The sequence below is a fragment of the Bubalus kerabau genome, chromosome 1 (genome assembly GCF_029407905.1).
Source record: "Bubalus kerabau isolate K-KA32 ecotype Philippines breed swamp buffalo chromosome 1, PCC_UOA_SB_1v2, whole genome shotgun sequence".
NCBI classification, from domain to species: domain Eukaryota; kingdom Metazoa; phylum Chordata; class Mammalia; order Artiodactyla; family Bovidae; genus Bubalus; species Bubalus kerabau.
Genome location: NC_073624.1, coordinates 148,129,289 through 148,146,114, shown reverse-complemented (window position 1 = coordinate 148,146,114; position 16,826 = coordinate 148,129,289). Strand labels below are relative to the sequence as shown.

At 39.1% G+C, this 16,826-nt stretch overlaps 1 protein-coding gene and 1 non-coding gene across 8 annotated transcripts in view; one reads left to right on the top strand and one right to left on the bottom strand.

Moving 5' to 3' along the window:
* TET1 (tet methylcytosine dioxygenase 1) overlaps positions 1-16,826 on the bottom strand; it is a 131,456-nt gene that overhangs the window by 53,842 nt on the left and 60,788 nt on the right. The window contains exon 1 of one of the 7 annotated variants that reach the window (XM_055591309.1): positions 1,910-2,407. The exons of the other annotated variants lie outside the window; for them this stretch is intronic. Coding sequence (XP_055447284.1) covers positions 1,910-1,963 — 54 coding nt within the window. The 5' untranslated portion in view covers positions 1,964-2,407. Of the gene's footprint in view, positions 1-1,909; positions 2,408-16,826 lie in introns of those variants that run through there. 7 annotated transcript variants of the gene reach the window in all.
* LOC129642459 (U6 spliceosomal RNA) lies at positions 9,488-9,594 on the top strand. Its single transcript, XR_008709729.1, has one exon. It is a non-coding gene; the product is annotated as a U6 spliceosomal RNA (small nuclear RNA).

The window sequence follows — 16,826 nt, the reverse complement described above, 5'->3', positions numbered from 1 at the left end:
AATGCACACATGTAATAAGCTGGAAGGAGCTGTTTCCATGACATCACCGAGAGTGTGAATCCAACTACTTGAAATAGGCCCCAGTGGCTACAGTTTTTTAATGATGATTTTATTCGCATTTAATCTGCCTAGGTACAGTGCATTTCCTGAACAACCATCTTGAAGTGCAAATTATTGGGTTGGCCAAAAATTTCTTTTGGGGTTTTTCTGGAAGCTGTCTGTTATAGCAAAACCCAAATAACTACCTACCAGTGTTTGTGTCTCTCCTCCTACCCCAGCCCCTCCCCCACAGTTCCATTCTTGTCCTCTACTACTCCAAAAAGACCCAAGGGTACAGTTTAAAAGACAGTAAATGATTTCAAAGTCCCCTAGTTGTCTGTCTTCCATTCAATACCCATCCCACAATTACAATTGCACGTACTCTGAACTAACAGGAATGTTGAACTCCTGAGATGAGATCTGGATCCAGTAGCTCCCAAGCTATTGCCATGTTCTCATTTTTCCACATTCCTATCCTCAGGACACTTACACCTACTCTTGCAGGAGCCAAATGGTACTGAGGAAGTGAAGTGAAGCCATTCAGTCGTGTCCGACTCTTTGCGACCCCAGGGAGTGTAGCCCATCAGGCTCCTCTGTCCATGTGATTTTCCAGGCAAGGGTACTGGAGTAGGTTGCCATTTCCTTCTCCAGGGGATATTCCCGACGCAGGGATCGAACCTGGGTCTCCCGCATTGGGGGCAGACGCTTTACCATCTGAGTCACCAGGGAAGTAGGAAAGAGGGCTTCTCTTCTGAAAATTCTGACTCTGCCCTTTGAACAGGATCTGATTGTAGCCCTCCCAACACATGCTCACATTCCATACGTGCTGTATTTCCTACATCCAGAAACAGGTACCCAGACTACATGAAAAAATAAAAACTTTCAAAGCATTTTCAGAGCTTTGGTCCAACAAGACTACGACCTTTACTATACAGGTAAATCAGTTTGTTTCTTAACCTACTTTTCATTTTTTTTTCCCACCCCTTATTGCAGAAGTCTTTTAAAACATTTTTTCCCTAAAATTCCTCCCCAGAAGATCTTAATACCTCCCCGGAAGATCATCATATCATAGATATAGTGTGTATGTGTTTACATACAGTGACCTCATTGTGATATCTTAAGTTTTTTCAACCCCTCCCCCACCAAGAACCAATCTTTTTCACCTCCTTGGAGGAAAAAGCAATTTTAAAAACTAACAAGTAGAGCAGTAAGAGCAGCCCACAGTGTATTTATCCCTAATCAGAAGAAATACCTTCCAAGTCTGCTTTCTCAACCTGAAAATTGAGCATGTGAAGAAAAACCCGAGGGAAAACCACTGAGGCCTCCATTAAGTTTGACTTTAAGAAGACACAATCATTCCTGATACTGTATTTTCCCCTCTCACATTCCCTCTAAAATACACCATGAAAAAGACGCAGAGGTCAGCCCTGCTCTCCAACCTACCACCAATGCTCACCACAACTGCTTGCTAACAAAATCAAATTTAAGTCAAAAGTAAAGACGAACCAGTGACTCACCAAAGATCCACCTAAGGGAATTCTAAAATAAGCATTTAACACACACATACATCAAAAATATCCTCCTTCAAAGGGGATCTACTTATTTTATTAGAGCAGTGAAATTATCTACTCCAGAACCCCAGCCATTAATTTCCCCTTTTCCATTTTTAGGCATAAAAAAGGAATACCTGCCCTACCAAGATATGTAACCCTAACATTCTTTTTTAGTTTTACCTCTTATCTGTTTCTCCAGTTTGCCTACAGCTACCCAGTGAGGGGTCTCAAAGGCCACAGATAGGCAGGGCTAGGTGGGTCAGCCGGAAGAGAGGGAGCATAGAGACTGGATGACTATACACCCCAACCTGTCCTACCTTGGTGCCACAGGGCCTTATGGTTTTTCCAAGCTTGTGCCGAATAGGAGCCATGGAAGAAACTACAGATGTTTCTCAATTTTCTCCTTCAGATCCAGAAGCCAGATCCAAAAGCTTTCCTAAAGTTTTCATTCTCAACCCCCAAAACTCCACCCTCATTTGGCCACAGGGTTTTAGAATCCACAGTAAATCCTTTACTTGGGGGTGGGGCAAAGGAGGAGACTTAACTAAAGGGAGGGACAACTTCTATTTAGTCAAAAACCAAGTTAATTGCAAATGAGTTCCAAAAGTATAAAAGGGACCTAAGAGCTAACCCTCTCTAGTCTTAGATGACCTTGTCTTAGACCACCTCCTCAGAAGCTAAGAGCCAGTATAATTTATTCCTAGTCAAAAAGATAAAAATCCAGAACTTCCCTGGTGGTCCACAGAGCTCAAATTCAATCCCTAGTCAGGAAACAAAGTTCCCACATGCCTCGAGGCATAGCAAAAAAAAAAAAAAAGTATGTAAGAGATTAAAAAAAAAAAGAAAGAAAGATAAAAACTCCTTCTCTGGTGGCAAGGCTAAAAGCACCAAGGCCGGGGACTGTCTGTCAATAAGAACCCATTATGGTACCTCCCCCAGGAAAATGAAGAAGAAAATTGAAATCAGCCAGCCCAGCAAGTACACTTGCTTCTCTGGTGGCAAAAACAAAATGAAGAGACAAGCTTTGGGATCTGGTTCTGTGGTTCCTGACAAGGTGGCAGGTAATTTCTGAACCGACAGCACCACTTCTATCATGCTGTAGTTTGACTGAAGTAACTCAAGGTCCACCGTTCGTTGCTAGCCTATAATAAATGGGTTAATTCATGTAAAAACAACAAAAGACAAAAAAACCCAAAAACTCAGACTCCAAATCTGCCTCAAGCTATCAACTCACTAAATCCCCTCCTCATTCAAGTATCTTCAGGGGTTACCCCTCAAGGTTATAAATGACTTCTGAACTGCCAAATCCAAACATTCCTTAAATATCACACACCTACTCTGCTCCTCTGTAGATCCCCAAGGGCATTCTCCAATGACACTAAAATCTAGGTCTCCCCTGGAGCCCCACTGTCCCTTGAATGTCTGTCCCTTGGCTGTAGGTGTGTCCTCCCAAGCCTGTTCCTTAGAAGATTCTAAATCCACTGCCTTTTTGTTCTTCATACTTTTTGTGAACAACCCTATCCAAGCTTAAAATTAATAACCAACTCTGATGTTCAGTGTATTATTCTTTACACTTTTTTACATACCCTAACTGTTCTATATATTTTTAATAATGTGAGCTTTCCCGGAATGAAAATGGTAACTCCCCTTTCTATTGCTTACCAACCACATGGCATAAAGCTATATAGATCCCTTTTGCACCTCAATTTCCTTATGATAACTCAACTTACACACACGACTATATATAAAATAGATAACCAACAAGGACCTACTGTATTGCACAGGGAACTATACTCAATAATTTATAACAACCTATAAGGGAAAAGAATCTAAAAAAGAATTGCACCTGAAATTAACATGATATTGTAAATCAACTAGTATTGTTGCTGTCCAACTCTTTGCGACGCCATGGACTACCAGGCTTCCCTGTCCTTCATCATATTCAGGAGCATGCTTAAACTCATGTTCATTGAGTCAATGATGCCATCCAACCATCTCATCCTCTGTTGTCCCCTTCTCCTCTTGCCTTCACTCTTTCCTAGAATCAGGGTCTTTTCTGAGTCAGCTCTTCACATCAGGTGGCCAAAGTATTGAAGCTTCAGTTTCAGCATCAGACCTTCCAATGAATATTCACTATTGATTTCCTTTATGATTGACTGGTTTGATCTCCTAGGAGCCCAAAGGACTCTCAAGAGTATTCTCCAACTTTACAGTTCAAAACAACTATACTTAAATTAAAAAACAATAATTTCTCAGGATTTAAAAAATAATTTTAAAAAGATAAATAACTACGGTATAGCACAGCACATACTACATCTATTCATCCATCTGTGAGTTATAGCAGAACAGCAGTGCTCTTTAAATAAAATATCATAACTTAATCTCCAAATTCAGTACATGCACATAGGTTTCACACAGGGCTTCCCTGGTGTCTCAGATAGTAAAGAATCTGCCTGCTTTGCAGGAAACCCAGATTCAGTGCCTGGGCCAGGAAGATCCCTTGGAGAAGGGAATAGCAATCCACTCCAGTATTCTTGCCTGGAGAATTCCACAGACAGAGGAGCCGGAGGGCTACAGTCCATGGAGTCAAAGAGTCAAACATGACTGAGAGACTAACACTTTTACTTTTCACACAGGGTTCTCACAAATTATTAAGGAAAGGAGTGAAACTGGGGCCCAATTTAGAGGCTAGTTCTTAAGGAAGCAGTCAGAGGTCACCGTCTATTTCTCCCACAAATATTCCTTGACCTATAAATCCTCTTCAGAATAACCCTGGTATGTTTTACTTTCTAGTATAACTTTTTCTTCAAATTTGTTAGTTTCATATAATTAGGAGAAAAAGATACAGTGAAAACTTCCTGGTATTAAGTAATACCATAATATGAATTGCCATATTAATTTTAAAAACAAAAGAAGGTACAAATTGCAGATTATTTAATCTGACCACAGTTTTTGCAAATGCGATTTACATGCACTTTTTTGGGTTTGTTTGTTAATGGCACTTAAACTCTACTCAAGATTTCTGGAGATTAGTAATCCTGTTTTCCACTAGGGTTTAACCCCTGTCAAGTCACTCCACCTGGAATGTTCCCTCATGATCAAAGATAATATTCAAAGACTTTGCCACACCTAACTCCCTCCAGAAGGCCATCAGATAACTAGCTAATTCATGATCCTATGAGGAACCAAGAAAGGTTTTAGTTTTTGATGCATTCCACATCGCCCATATGCATGTGTGCACACCGGTGGCACAGTGGTAGAGAACCCTCCTGCCAAAGCAGGAGACATGGGTTCAATCCCTGGGTCAGGAAGATCCCCTGAAGAAGGAACTGGCAAACCACTCCAGTCAGTATTCTTGCCTGGAAAATGCCATGGACAGAGGAGCCTGGTGGGCCACTCTTTGGGGTCCCAGAGTCCGATACGACTAGCCATGGACACACATCCAGGCTTATGGCCCACATGCCTTGGGTCTCTGCTCCCTTCCTCCAACATTTCCCTTTGAAGAAAATATGTCTATTTCAGTTTAGACTTTCTAAGAATAATAACATAATCTCCAAGAATACTGACTATTTACTCAGCACTTAGCTGGTGATGGTATGCACAGAGGTATTTATACATTCCTAACAGAAAAATCAGAGAGCATTCTGGAGTCAAAGATCAGTAAATCTCTCCCAGCTACCTTCTTCCCCACGGCCTAGGACAAACTGAAATCTTTTGTCTTGAGAAAACAAAAGCCTCCAGAAATATTTAGCTCCCACCCGACCTCACTGTGCTGTTCACAAAGAATGTCACCCAAACTGCAATCACCTATCATGTACCTTCAACCCACTATAATTAGGCTTCTGCCCCCACTACCCCATTGAAACTATCCAAGATTCACCACTGTAGTCCAATTGCTCACTTAAGACCTTCCTTTCAGTTCTGAGTCCATCATTTCAGTCTCCCTGGTTGGCTTCTTTGCCCACCTATAAAGGATAGTATTTCCCTTTGTCTCCTCTCCATTCACCCCATTTATTGGCACACTTGCCCTTCAGTCTATGATTGCCTGCTGTTGATTCTCACATCAAGAAAAGATATTCCTCCTGAATGTGAAATTCATTTATCCACTAACTGGACATCTTCACCTGGCAATTACAACTGAACCATGTCTAAAAGGGCTTCCCTGATGGCTCAGATGGTAAGGAATTTGCCTGCAATCCAGGAGACCCAAATTCTAACCCTTGGTCAGGAAGATCCCCTGGAGAAGGGTATGGCTGGCAACTCCAAAATTATTGCCTGGAGAATTCCATGGACATAGGAACTTGGTGGGCTATAGTCAATGGGGTCCCAGAGTGTCAGACAGGACTGAGTGGTTAAAACTTCCATGTCTAAAAGTTAATGAATTACTTCATTCTTTGGGCTTGCTTTAACCCCCAAATCCATCTAATGACCCATGAGTCTTCTGAGAAGCCATTAAGTTGAGTAGTTCAGTTCAGTTCAGTAGACCCTTCCATTTATCCCTGTGTTCCCCATTCCTACTTCTTTGCCTCCGTACATTCATTCAAAATGCTTATAGAGACCAATAACAAGGCATGTATCCATCAAAAGTAGAGAAAAGGGACCAGTTCTTATGGAGCTCATATTTTAATGAGTGTTAGATAGCAAACACTGTCAGGACCTAAACTACCCTGAGTGGATTAATCTCAGAATTCAGATTGGCTTGCAGAATATAGCACTCCGAAACCTTCATGCTGTTCTAAGGAAGCACTGTCCAATGTAAATACAATGTGAGCTACAGAAATCATTTCAAAGCTTTTAGGAGGTATTTTCTTTAGGTAAAAAGAAGCAGGTAAAATAAAATTTAATATATTTCTATTTGTCACCATAGCAAGCATATTATTTCAGCATGGAATTCTTGTAAAAATTATCAGATAGTTTACATTTTTACATAAAACCTATGTAATGTAGTGTATATTTTATACTTAATGAATCACAATTCAATGCTAAATATTCAATGATTGAAGGAAAATGTAGTGGTACCAAAATAAAGTTGTATTTTAAATTTTAAAATTAAAATAAAATAAAAATTGGTTTCTCAGTTGTCCTACCCAAATTTCAAATTATTAGACAATGCAGTTATTTATGGAATTCATTTGAAATGCAAATCTAATTGCTTTAGGCTATATTCCACACTGCACCTGGCTAAACAACAACATCACCCAAGGGGGATATAGAAACCACACATTCTAAACTAACCCCTGCCTGGTTCCCTTAGATCCGAAGCTAAAAAGCCCAGAAAGACTCAAAGAACAGCTTGGTAAAGGAAAGAGGGAACCAAGATTCCCCAGAGCAAAATTCACATTTTTCAGTCCAGCAAGCAAGGCCTCCAAGTTCCTGGCTTTGGGCCATATTTTACAGAATGTCTCTTAAACCAACCATGCTCCCCTACCCAGCCCTACCCCCAGCCTTGCTTCCTCTAGGCTATTTTAAGCAGCCCTATGATCAAGTAGAACTTAACATAGAAAGCTCTTTGGTCTTCCAATTTGCCTCTAATAAAGAACTAGAGGAAATGTGACACTGTGGAATCAAGTATTTCTTAATTCCCCAGCTTTTTATGTTTTCTTCTTGCTGTTGGTGGTGGTGTTTTTATTTTTTTATTTTTTGGTCCACATCACAAGTCACGAGGGATCTGATCTCTCACACAGGGATGAAACACTTTCCCAGTGGAAACACTTTCCCACTTTCCCACATCAGTGGTAGCCCAGATTAAATACTGGACTGCCAAGGAAACCCCGGATCCAATATTTCTTTTTGTTCCAAATCAATTATTTCTTATCCTGCTGCCTCACTCAGATAAAAGGGGCTTCCCTGGTGGCTCAGATGGTAAAGAATCTGTCTACAATGCAGGAGATCCAGGTTCAATCCCTGGGTTGGGAAGATCTCCTGGAGAAGGAAATGGTAATCCACGCCAGTATTCTTGCCTGGAGAATCCCATGGACAGAGGAGCCTGGCAGGGTACAGTCCATGGGGTTGCAAAGAGTTGGACATGACTGAGGGACTAATGCACTCAGATAAAACTGAACACTCCCTTCTTTACTATCTCTGCACACATATTTAACACAACAATTGATTGCACTTACTTGTTTTGTTGTTGTTCAGTCACTCCATCATGTCTGACTCTTTAGAGACCCCATGGACTGTAGCAAGCCAGGCTTCCCTGTCCTTCATTATCTCCTGGAGTTTCCTCAACCGTGTCCACTGAGTCAGTGATGCCATCCAACCATCTCATCCTCTGTTGTCCCCTTCTCCTGCCTTCAATCTTTCCCAGAATCAGGGTCTTTTCCAATGACTCTGCTTTTTGAATCAGGTGGCCAAAGTATTGGAGCTTCAGCTTCAGCAACAGTCCTTCCAGAGAATATTCAGGGTTGATTTCCTTTAGCATTGGTTCGTTTGATCTCCTTGCAACCCAAGGGACTCTCAAGAATCTTCTCCAACATCACTGTTTGAAAGCATCAATTCTTTGGTCCTCAGCCTTCTTTACGGTCCAACTCTCACATCTATACATGACTACTGGAAAAACCATAACTTTGACCATACAGAACTTTATCAGCAAAGTAATGTCTCTGCTTTTTAATATGCTGTCTAGGCAGGTCACAGTTTTTCTTCCAAGTAGCAATCATCTTTTAATTTCATGGCTGTAGTCACCATCTGCAGTGACTTTGGAGCCCCCAAAAATAAAGTCTGCCACTGTTTCCATTTTTTCCCCTTTTATTTGCCATGAAGTGATGGGATCATATGCCACAATCTTAGTTTTTTGAATGTTGAGTTTTAAGCCAGCTTTTTCACTCTCCTCTTTCACTTTCATCAAGAAGCTCCTTAGTTCTTTGCTTTCTGCCATAAGAGTGGTGTCATCAGTTTATCTGAGGTTATTAGTATTTCTCCCAGTAATCTTGATTCCAGCTTTTGCTTCATGCAGCCCAGCATTTCACATGATGTATTCTGCATATAAGTTAAATAAGCAGGGTGACAATATACAGCCTTGATGTAATCCTTTCCCGATTTGGAACCAGTCCATTGTTCCAGGTCTGGTTCTAACTGTTGCTTCTTGACCTGCATACAGGTTTACTAAGGAGGCAGTAAGGTGGTCTGGTATTCCCAACTCTTTAAGAATTTTCCACAGTTTGTTGTGATCCACACAGTCAGAGGTGTTTGCATAGTCAAGGAAGCAAAAGTAGATGTTTTTCTAGGATTCTCTCGCTTTTACTATGATCCAACAGATGTTGGCAATTTGATCTCTGGTTCCTCTGCCTTTTCTAAATCGAGCTTATACATCTGGAATTTCTTGGTTCACATACTGTTGAAGCCTAGCTTGGAGGATTTTGAGCCTTACCTTCCTGGCACGTGAAATGAGCACAGTTGTACAGCAGTTTGAATAGTAGTTCTTTACTAATATGAGAATATTTATGTGAGACTTTCCTAGTGGTCCAATAGTTAAGATCCTGAATTTCCACTGCTTGGTGCATGGGCTCGAATTTAGGTGGGGAATTAAGATCCCACTGTGGTGTGGCCGAAAAAAGATAAAAAAAAAAAAAAAGTTTGGAGAATTTTTATGTAAAGCTTGTTTGAGCTGCATCATAATTCTAGGTATTCACTAAAGTAGCCTGTATTGCAATGACAAAATTTCAAAACATAGCATTAAAAAGGGCAGCTGAAAATTACATATGATACAGTCCTCTGTGTGTGTACGTGGAAAGTGTTAGGGAGAAGTATCTATGTAAGTGTAGATTCCAATCATCTGCTACCTTTATAATAAAGGTTGTAAAAATTCTAATTACATTAAAAATAGAAATAAAAATTCAAAAAACCACATCCAGGAAACTTCAGTATCAATAAACTTTCTATGAAAAACTGTTCCAGTGCTCACTTCAGCAGCACATATACTAAAATTGGAATGATACAGAGAAGATTAGCATGGCCCCTGCACAAGGATGACATGCAAATTCATGAAGGGTTCCATATTTTTATGGAATTTAGAAAGATGGTAACGATAACCCTGTATGTGAGACAGCAAAAGAGACACAGATGTATAGAACAGTCTTTTGGACTCTGGGGGAGAGGGAGAGGGTGTGTTGATTTGGGAGAATGGCATTAAAACATGTATAATAGCATATATGAAATGAATCACCAGTCCAGGTTTGATGCATGATACAGGATGCTTGGGGCTGGTGCACTGGGATGACCCAGAGGGATGGTATGGGGAGGGAGTTGGGAGGGAGGTTCAGGATGGGGAACACATGTATACCCATAGGGATTCATGCTGATGTATGGCAAAACCAATACAATATTGTAAAGTAATTAACCTCCAATTAAAATAAATAAATTAAAAAAAAAAGAAAAGACAAGAGTATGTGTATATGGAAAAATAAATAATTTTTGGAGATAAAAAAAAGAAAGAAAGAAAAACTGTTTCATAGCAAAAATAATAAGTAAATAAAAATTAAGGACTTAATGGACATTTTTCCCAAGAAGACAAACAGGTGGCCAGCAGGTACATGAAAAGAAGCTAATCATTATTCATTATTAAAAAAACACAAATCAAAACCACAATGAGATAGTACCTCAAATAAAGTAGTAGCACTATTCAAAATAGTCAAGGTAAGGAAACAACTTAAGTGTTTGTCAATTGATTAATGACTAATGGGTACAAAAAACGTGGTATATATACACAGTGGGGTTTTATTGTCCTTCAGTTTAGTTCAGTCGCTCAGTCATGTCCGACTCTTTGCAACCCCATGAACCGCACCTTGCCAGGCCTCCCTGTCCATCACCAACTCCCGGAGTTTACCCAAACCCATGTCCATCAAGTCAGTGATGCTATCCAACCATCTCATCCTCTGTCGTCCCCTTCTCCTCCTGCCCTCAATCTTTCCCAGCATCAGGGTCTTTTCAAATGAGTCAGCTCTTCGCATCAGGGGGCCAAAGTATTGGAGTTTCAGCCTCAACATCAGTCTTTCCAATGAATATTCAGGACTGATTTCCTAGGATGGACTGGTTGGATCTCCTTGCAGTCCAAGGGACTCTCAAGAGTCTTCTCCAACACCACAGTTCACTGATTCCTAAAATGTCGACATTCAGTCTTGCCATCTCCTGTTTGACCACTTCCAATTTGCCTTGATTCATGGACCTAACAGTCCAGGTTCCTATGCAATATTGTTCTTTACAGCATCGAACCTTGCTTCTATCACCAGTCCCACCCACAACTGGGTGTTGTTTTTGCTTTGGCTCCATCCCTTCATTCTTTCTGGAGTTATTTCTCCACTGGTCTCCAGTAGCATATTGGGCACCTACCGACCTGGGGAGTTCATCTTTCAGTGTCCTATCTTTTTGACTTGTCATACTGCTCACGGGGTTCTCAAGGCAAGAATACTGAAGTGGTTTGCCATTCCCTTCACCAGTGGACAACATTCTGTCAGACTGTTCACCATGACCCATCCATCTTGGGTGGCCCCACGTATTGTCTTTAAAAGGAAGGAAATCCTACCATTTGCAACAATATGGATGAACCTAATGGGCATTATGCCAAGAGAAATATGTTACACAGAGAAAGATAAATATTGCATGGTATCATATATATTTATGGAATCTAAAAAAAAATCAAACTCACAGAAACAGAGTAAAAATTGATTGGTAGGAGCTGAGGCATGAGAGAAACAGAGAGAGGTTGGTAAAAGGGTACAGGCTTTCAGTTATACAATGAATAAGGTCTGAGGTCCTAATGTATAATTTAGTAACAATAGTTGACAACAATGTACTGTATAACTGAAATTTGCTAAGAGAATAGAAGGCTTTCTAGGTGGCTCAGTGGTAAAGAATTTCCCTGCCAATGCAGGACACTTGGGTTCAATCTCTGGGTTGGGAAGATCCTGAGAAGGAAATGACAACCCACTCCAATATTCTTGCCTAGGAAATCCCATGGACAGATGAGCCTGGTGGGCTATGGTCCCTGGAGTCTCAAAAGAATCAAAACGATTTAGTAATTAAAAGAACAACAACAAGAGAGTAAGATTTACATGTTTTCAGAAAGAAAAACTAAAAAGAAAGGTAAATCTATGAGAAAGGGAAAGATAAATCCATGCTAATTAACTCAATGGAGGGAATACTCTTCACATTGTACACTTTAAGTAGCTTGCAAATCTATTTGTCAATTTTTTTGTGGTGGTGGAGGGGGAAAGCTACACTAGGTGATCTGTGGGATCCAACTAGTTTCATGACCAGGGATTGAATCTATGCCCTCAGCAGTGAAAGCTCAGAGTCCTAACCACTGGACTGCCAGGAAATTCCCTTTATTTGTCAATTATACCTCAATAAGGCTGAAAAAAAAATCTCAGTAATAATTTTTAAAATTAAAATAATGTAATCACTTAAAAATGTCAGACTATAAAGAATAAGGATTGATAATATCTAGAGGTGATAAACTTATTGCTCTTGGTTTAAGTTTAAATTTAGAGGGAAATAACGATCAAAAAAATTTTAATTTACACCTCAAGTACATTATTTTTGTTTACACTTTTCTGGAAAATCTTTTGCCCATCCTTTGCATTTCAACTCGCATTGCTTTTAGGATTGTGTCTTGTGAACAATAGATCATTTAGATTTTGTTTTATTTATTCAGTCTGTGGGATTTCTTTTAGGTTGGGTCTATATTTGTTAAATGGGTCATTTTTCTTTTCTTTTACTCTATTAATTTAAAAGACAGACTATTTTGATTTTATGACTGATTCCCTTTATGTCTTTAAACTCTTAAATTTAAGAGTACTATTTAAAGGATTTAAGAGTAGTGTCTTTAAATAGTACTCTTAAATCCATATTTCTCAATTTATTAAAATAATGATAGAAATCTACTTACTCTGACCCAACAAGAAGTACATAGATTTAATATTACAAGAATGAAGCCTCAAAAAAGTAATATAATACAATCTAATTTTTATAAAACCATAATTAATGTTAGTGTAGTTATAGGAACATAAACCAAATGCTTATTATTTGCTATGGAATTAGTGACTGGGGAAATATTCTTGTAATGAGAAAAAAATAATTTTATTCAAGAGAAAAAATTTTCTTTCAACTACATGCTCATCTCCCTCCTATGTATTTATCCTATAGAAATTTACCCTTAAGAACTATAGTATTGAAGATGCATACAGGAATGATAAAGCTTTATATAGAGGAGTAAAGAAGTGATTATACTAAGGGCAGGAAAGAAATTTCCCTTGGGGGTTGGGAAGATGATGAGATGTTAGAATGATATGCACAGATGGTTGCAGTATTGGCAATCCTATTTCTTAACCACTTGACTGGTGATTGACTGTTCTTGTACTAATTCTGAATTACACAAATGTCTTACATGAACTCTGCATGTATTATTTCAGAAGTGAAATTTAAAAAGCATATGGCAAAATGTTAGCATATGATACCACTCTCTGTATATATGCTTTTATGTGTAACAAAAGTGATTTGAAAGAATATGAGACAAATGTTAATACTGTCCATCTGGGTAAGTTGGAGGAGGCTCTTAGTCCATACAAACTCTATGTATACATACTCTATGCATACATACATATGTATGCTCTTATATGTAACAAAAGTGATTTGAAAGAATATGAGACAAATGTTAATTCTGTCCATCTGGGTAAGTTGGAGGAGGCTTATAGTCCACAACAAATAAATTTACAATTAAAGGAAAAGATACTTAAGTGTCTGCTTGGACACATATTATTTGAAATCAAACATTAGCACTGGCATTGCCATCATTGTTTCAAATACTTCATAGGGCAAACAAAATGTCATACATGAAAATAAAGGCATTACAAGGAAATGTAGACATTACGAAAAATAATAATAATAATTTAGAAGTCATTTAATGATATAGAGGAAGGCACTGCATTTTCCACTTTCCTTTTAAGTATTTCTTTAACAATTATAAACAGGCAAATTCAAATCTACAGCTCCATTACTTTTTAAAGCCTCATAAACATGTTAAACATAGAATATAAATCAAATAAAGGAAAAGGAACACAAGAATAAAATCATAAATCAGAAAAAAGATTCTGAATTTTAGTTTCCAAAAGACTGGTGTTAACACGATGAAACGGGAAAACCTTAAGTTTTAATATCATCCACTAAGTATGGTTGTAAAGACTGACAACCAAATATAAGGCTTTTAATAAAAGAAAATGAAAAGAACACCAGAAAATGATTTCCTAGACTGTGAACACTGATGGTTTTTTGTTACTGCTGAATTTTTCTCACCTCTCTTTTAAGGATACGAAGTCACAACTTGACCTTAAATTTACCTCTCTGGAAAGCTGCCAGCTAGCCCTTAGTGGTCTGTTCTTAAACCAGTTTGATGCTTGCTAACAAATCAGATGACATCCATGGAAACTAATGGGAGTTTTGAGAACACAAGGCTCGAAGCAGGAAGAAACCTCAGCAGATGTTATACATTTGGACATTGATAATGAAGCAATTCCAACAAGATCTCTTGGTATTCTACTTGCAAAAGTGATTCAGACAAATCAGCTTGGGGATGAGCAATCAGACGGACTAAAGACTGGATTAAATACGGTTAACAAAGGACTTTTGCCAGGGACAAGCAATACTTGTCTCATAGAGATTCAAATGATATCTAAGACCTTTTAACTAATAATTAATTGAAAAACAAAACAAAGAGCAAAATTTTAGCCAGTAATAAATGAGACTAATGCTACAAACTACTAAAAGGGAAGAAAATTTCACTGATTCCAAAATAACATAAAAATGTGATAATCATTTCAAAACAAACACATATATCAAATTATCACATTACACACCTGTGTGGATCACAATAAACCGTGGAAAATTCTAAAAGAGATGGGAATATCAGACCACCTGACCTGCCTCTTGAGAAATCTGTATGCAGGTCAGGAAGCAACAGTTAGAACTGGACATGGAACAACAGACTGGTTCCAAATAGGAAAAGGAGTACGTCAAGGCTGTATATTGTCACCCTGCTTATTTAACCTATATGCAGAGTACATCATGAGAAACGCTGGACTGGAAGAAGCACAAGCTGGAATCAAGATTGCCAAGAGAAATATCAATAACCTCAGATATGCAGATGACACCACCCTTATGGCAGAAAGTGAAGAGGAACTAAAAAGCCTCTTGATGAAAGTGAAAGAGGAGAGTGAAAAAGTTGGCTTAAAAGCTCAGCACTCCGAAAACGAAGATCATGGCATCCGGTCCCATCACTTCATGGGAAATAGATGGGGAAGCAGTGGAAACAGTGTCAGACTTTATTTTTCTAGGCTCCAAAATCACTGCAGATGATGACTGCAGCCATGAAATTAAAAGACGCTTACTCCTTGGAAGGAAAGTTATGACCAACCTAGATAGCATATTCAAAAGCAGAGACATTACTTTGCCAACAAAGGTCCATCTAGTCAAGCCTATGGTTTTTCCTGTGGTCATGTATGGATGTGAGAGTTGGACTGTGAAGAAGGCTGAGCACCGAAGAATTGATGCTTTTGAACTGTGGTGTTGGAGAAGACTCTTGAGAGTCCCTTGGACTGCAAGGAGATCCAAACAGTCCGTTCTGAAGGAGACCAGCCCTGGGATTTCTTTGGAAAGAATGATGCTAAAGCTGAAACTCCAGTACTTTGGCCACCTCATGTGAAGAGTTGACTCATTGGAAAAGACTCTGATGCTGGGAGGGATTGGGGGCAGGAGGAGAAGGGGACAGCAGAGGATGAGATGGCTGGATGGCATCACTGACTCGATGGATGTGAGTCTGAGTGAACTCCGGGAGTTGGTGATGGACAGGGAGGCCTGGCATGCTGCAATTCATGTGGTCGCAAAGAGTCAGACATGACTGAGTGACTGAACTGAACTGAACACCTTAACCTTGTACAGTGTTATATGTCAATTATATCTCAATGCAGGGTGGAAAAAATTAATTTAAAAAAAATAAAGTTTGATGTTTTTCTACAGTAAAATAAATAAACACAAAACAAGAAAAATAAGTTTGTTAAAAATAATATATTGCTTCATGGAATTATCATGGAAATAAAGACAAGTCTAGAATTCATCTGAAAAATATGAAAATGTCTGGTGGGAATAAATCCAAAGCTGAAATTCTAAAGAAGTGATAAAAAAGGATTTGCAGTGGCAGTAGGCAACAAATCATAAAACAATGTACTTGGTACTAGGAAACACAATGATACCAGCAAATCCAATAATCTCCTTTACACATCCCAAGAAAAATTCACCTTGAGCTAAACTTACACATCATTATATTTAGTTCTAAGAAGTGAGAACCCAGCTACATAAAAATGGTGGAATCTTTCATGTCTGGCATTTTAAGATTATTTACATTGAAGTTCTATACATCTTACCCTTTGCCTGCAGTGCCAGCTGGGTTTTACTAATTATGGGACAGATACACCAGAGGCTAACCATGCTCTGATATAAAACCCTTACTACACAAGCTTAGTGGCTAAGTAAGTTATGAAGTGGCCATCTGTGTTTTCTGCTTAAGCTGCTGAGAGGATCTCAAGGTTAGAAGGGACTTTCAAGGGCACGGAGTCCATCTAGTAAGGCCAAGCACCAACTATCTGCAATACCTCTATCAAGCAATCCACCAACCTCTGCTTAAGTGCTCACAGTAACAAGAAACTGTCCAGTGTGCCATTTCGCCCCACCCTTCATCCATCAGTCCTACTTCATCCTGGGAACCTGATATGGCAAGTCTCCCTTAAGCCTTCAGTTATATATCAGTGATGGATTACACTCCACAGAATAAAACAAATGGCTATGAGTCCTTTCTTTAGACTGAAGTAGCCATACACTTTCAAGACTATCCAAATTGCTCTCCAGAAAGATAGTGGTAGCGCTCAGTGGCTCAGTGTCTGACTCTTTGAGAACCCATGACTGTAGCCTGCCAGGCTCCTCTATCCATGGAATTTTCCAAGCAAGGAGGCTGAAGTGGCTTGCCATTTCCTACTCTAGGGGATCTTGCTGACCGAAGGATCAGACCCATGTCTCCTGCATTGGCCGGCAGATTCTTTACCATTTCAGCACTTCAGGGAAGAAGGAAGATAGTACCAATGTATTTTCTCACAGAGTGCCTAGACTGTCCCATTTTAAGTCAAATTTTCTATATTTTCTAATCATGTTCTTTTAGCTTTCCAAATTCATATGGAAAGGAAAAAAGATAGA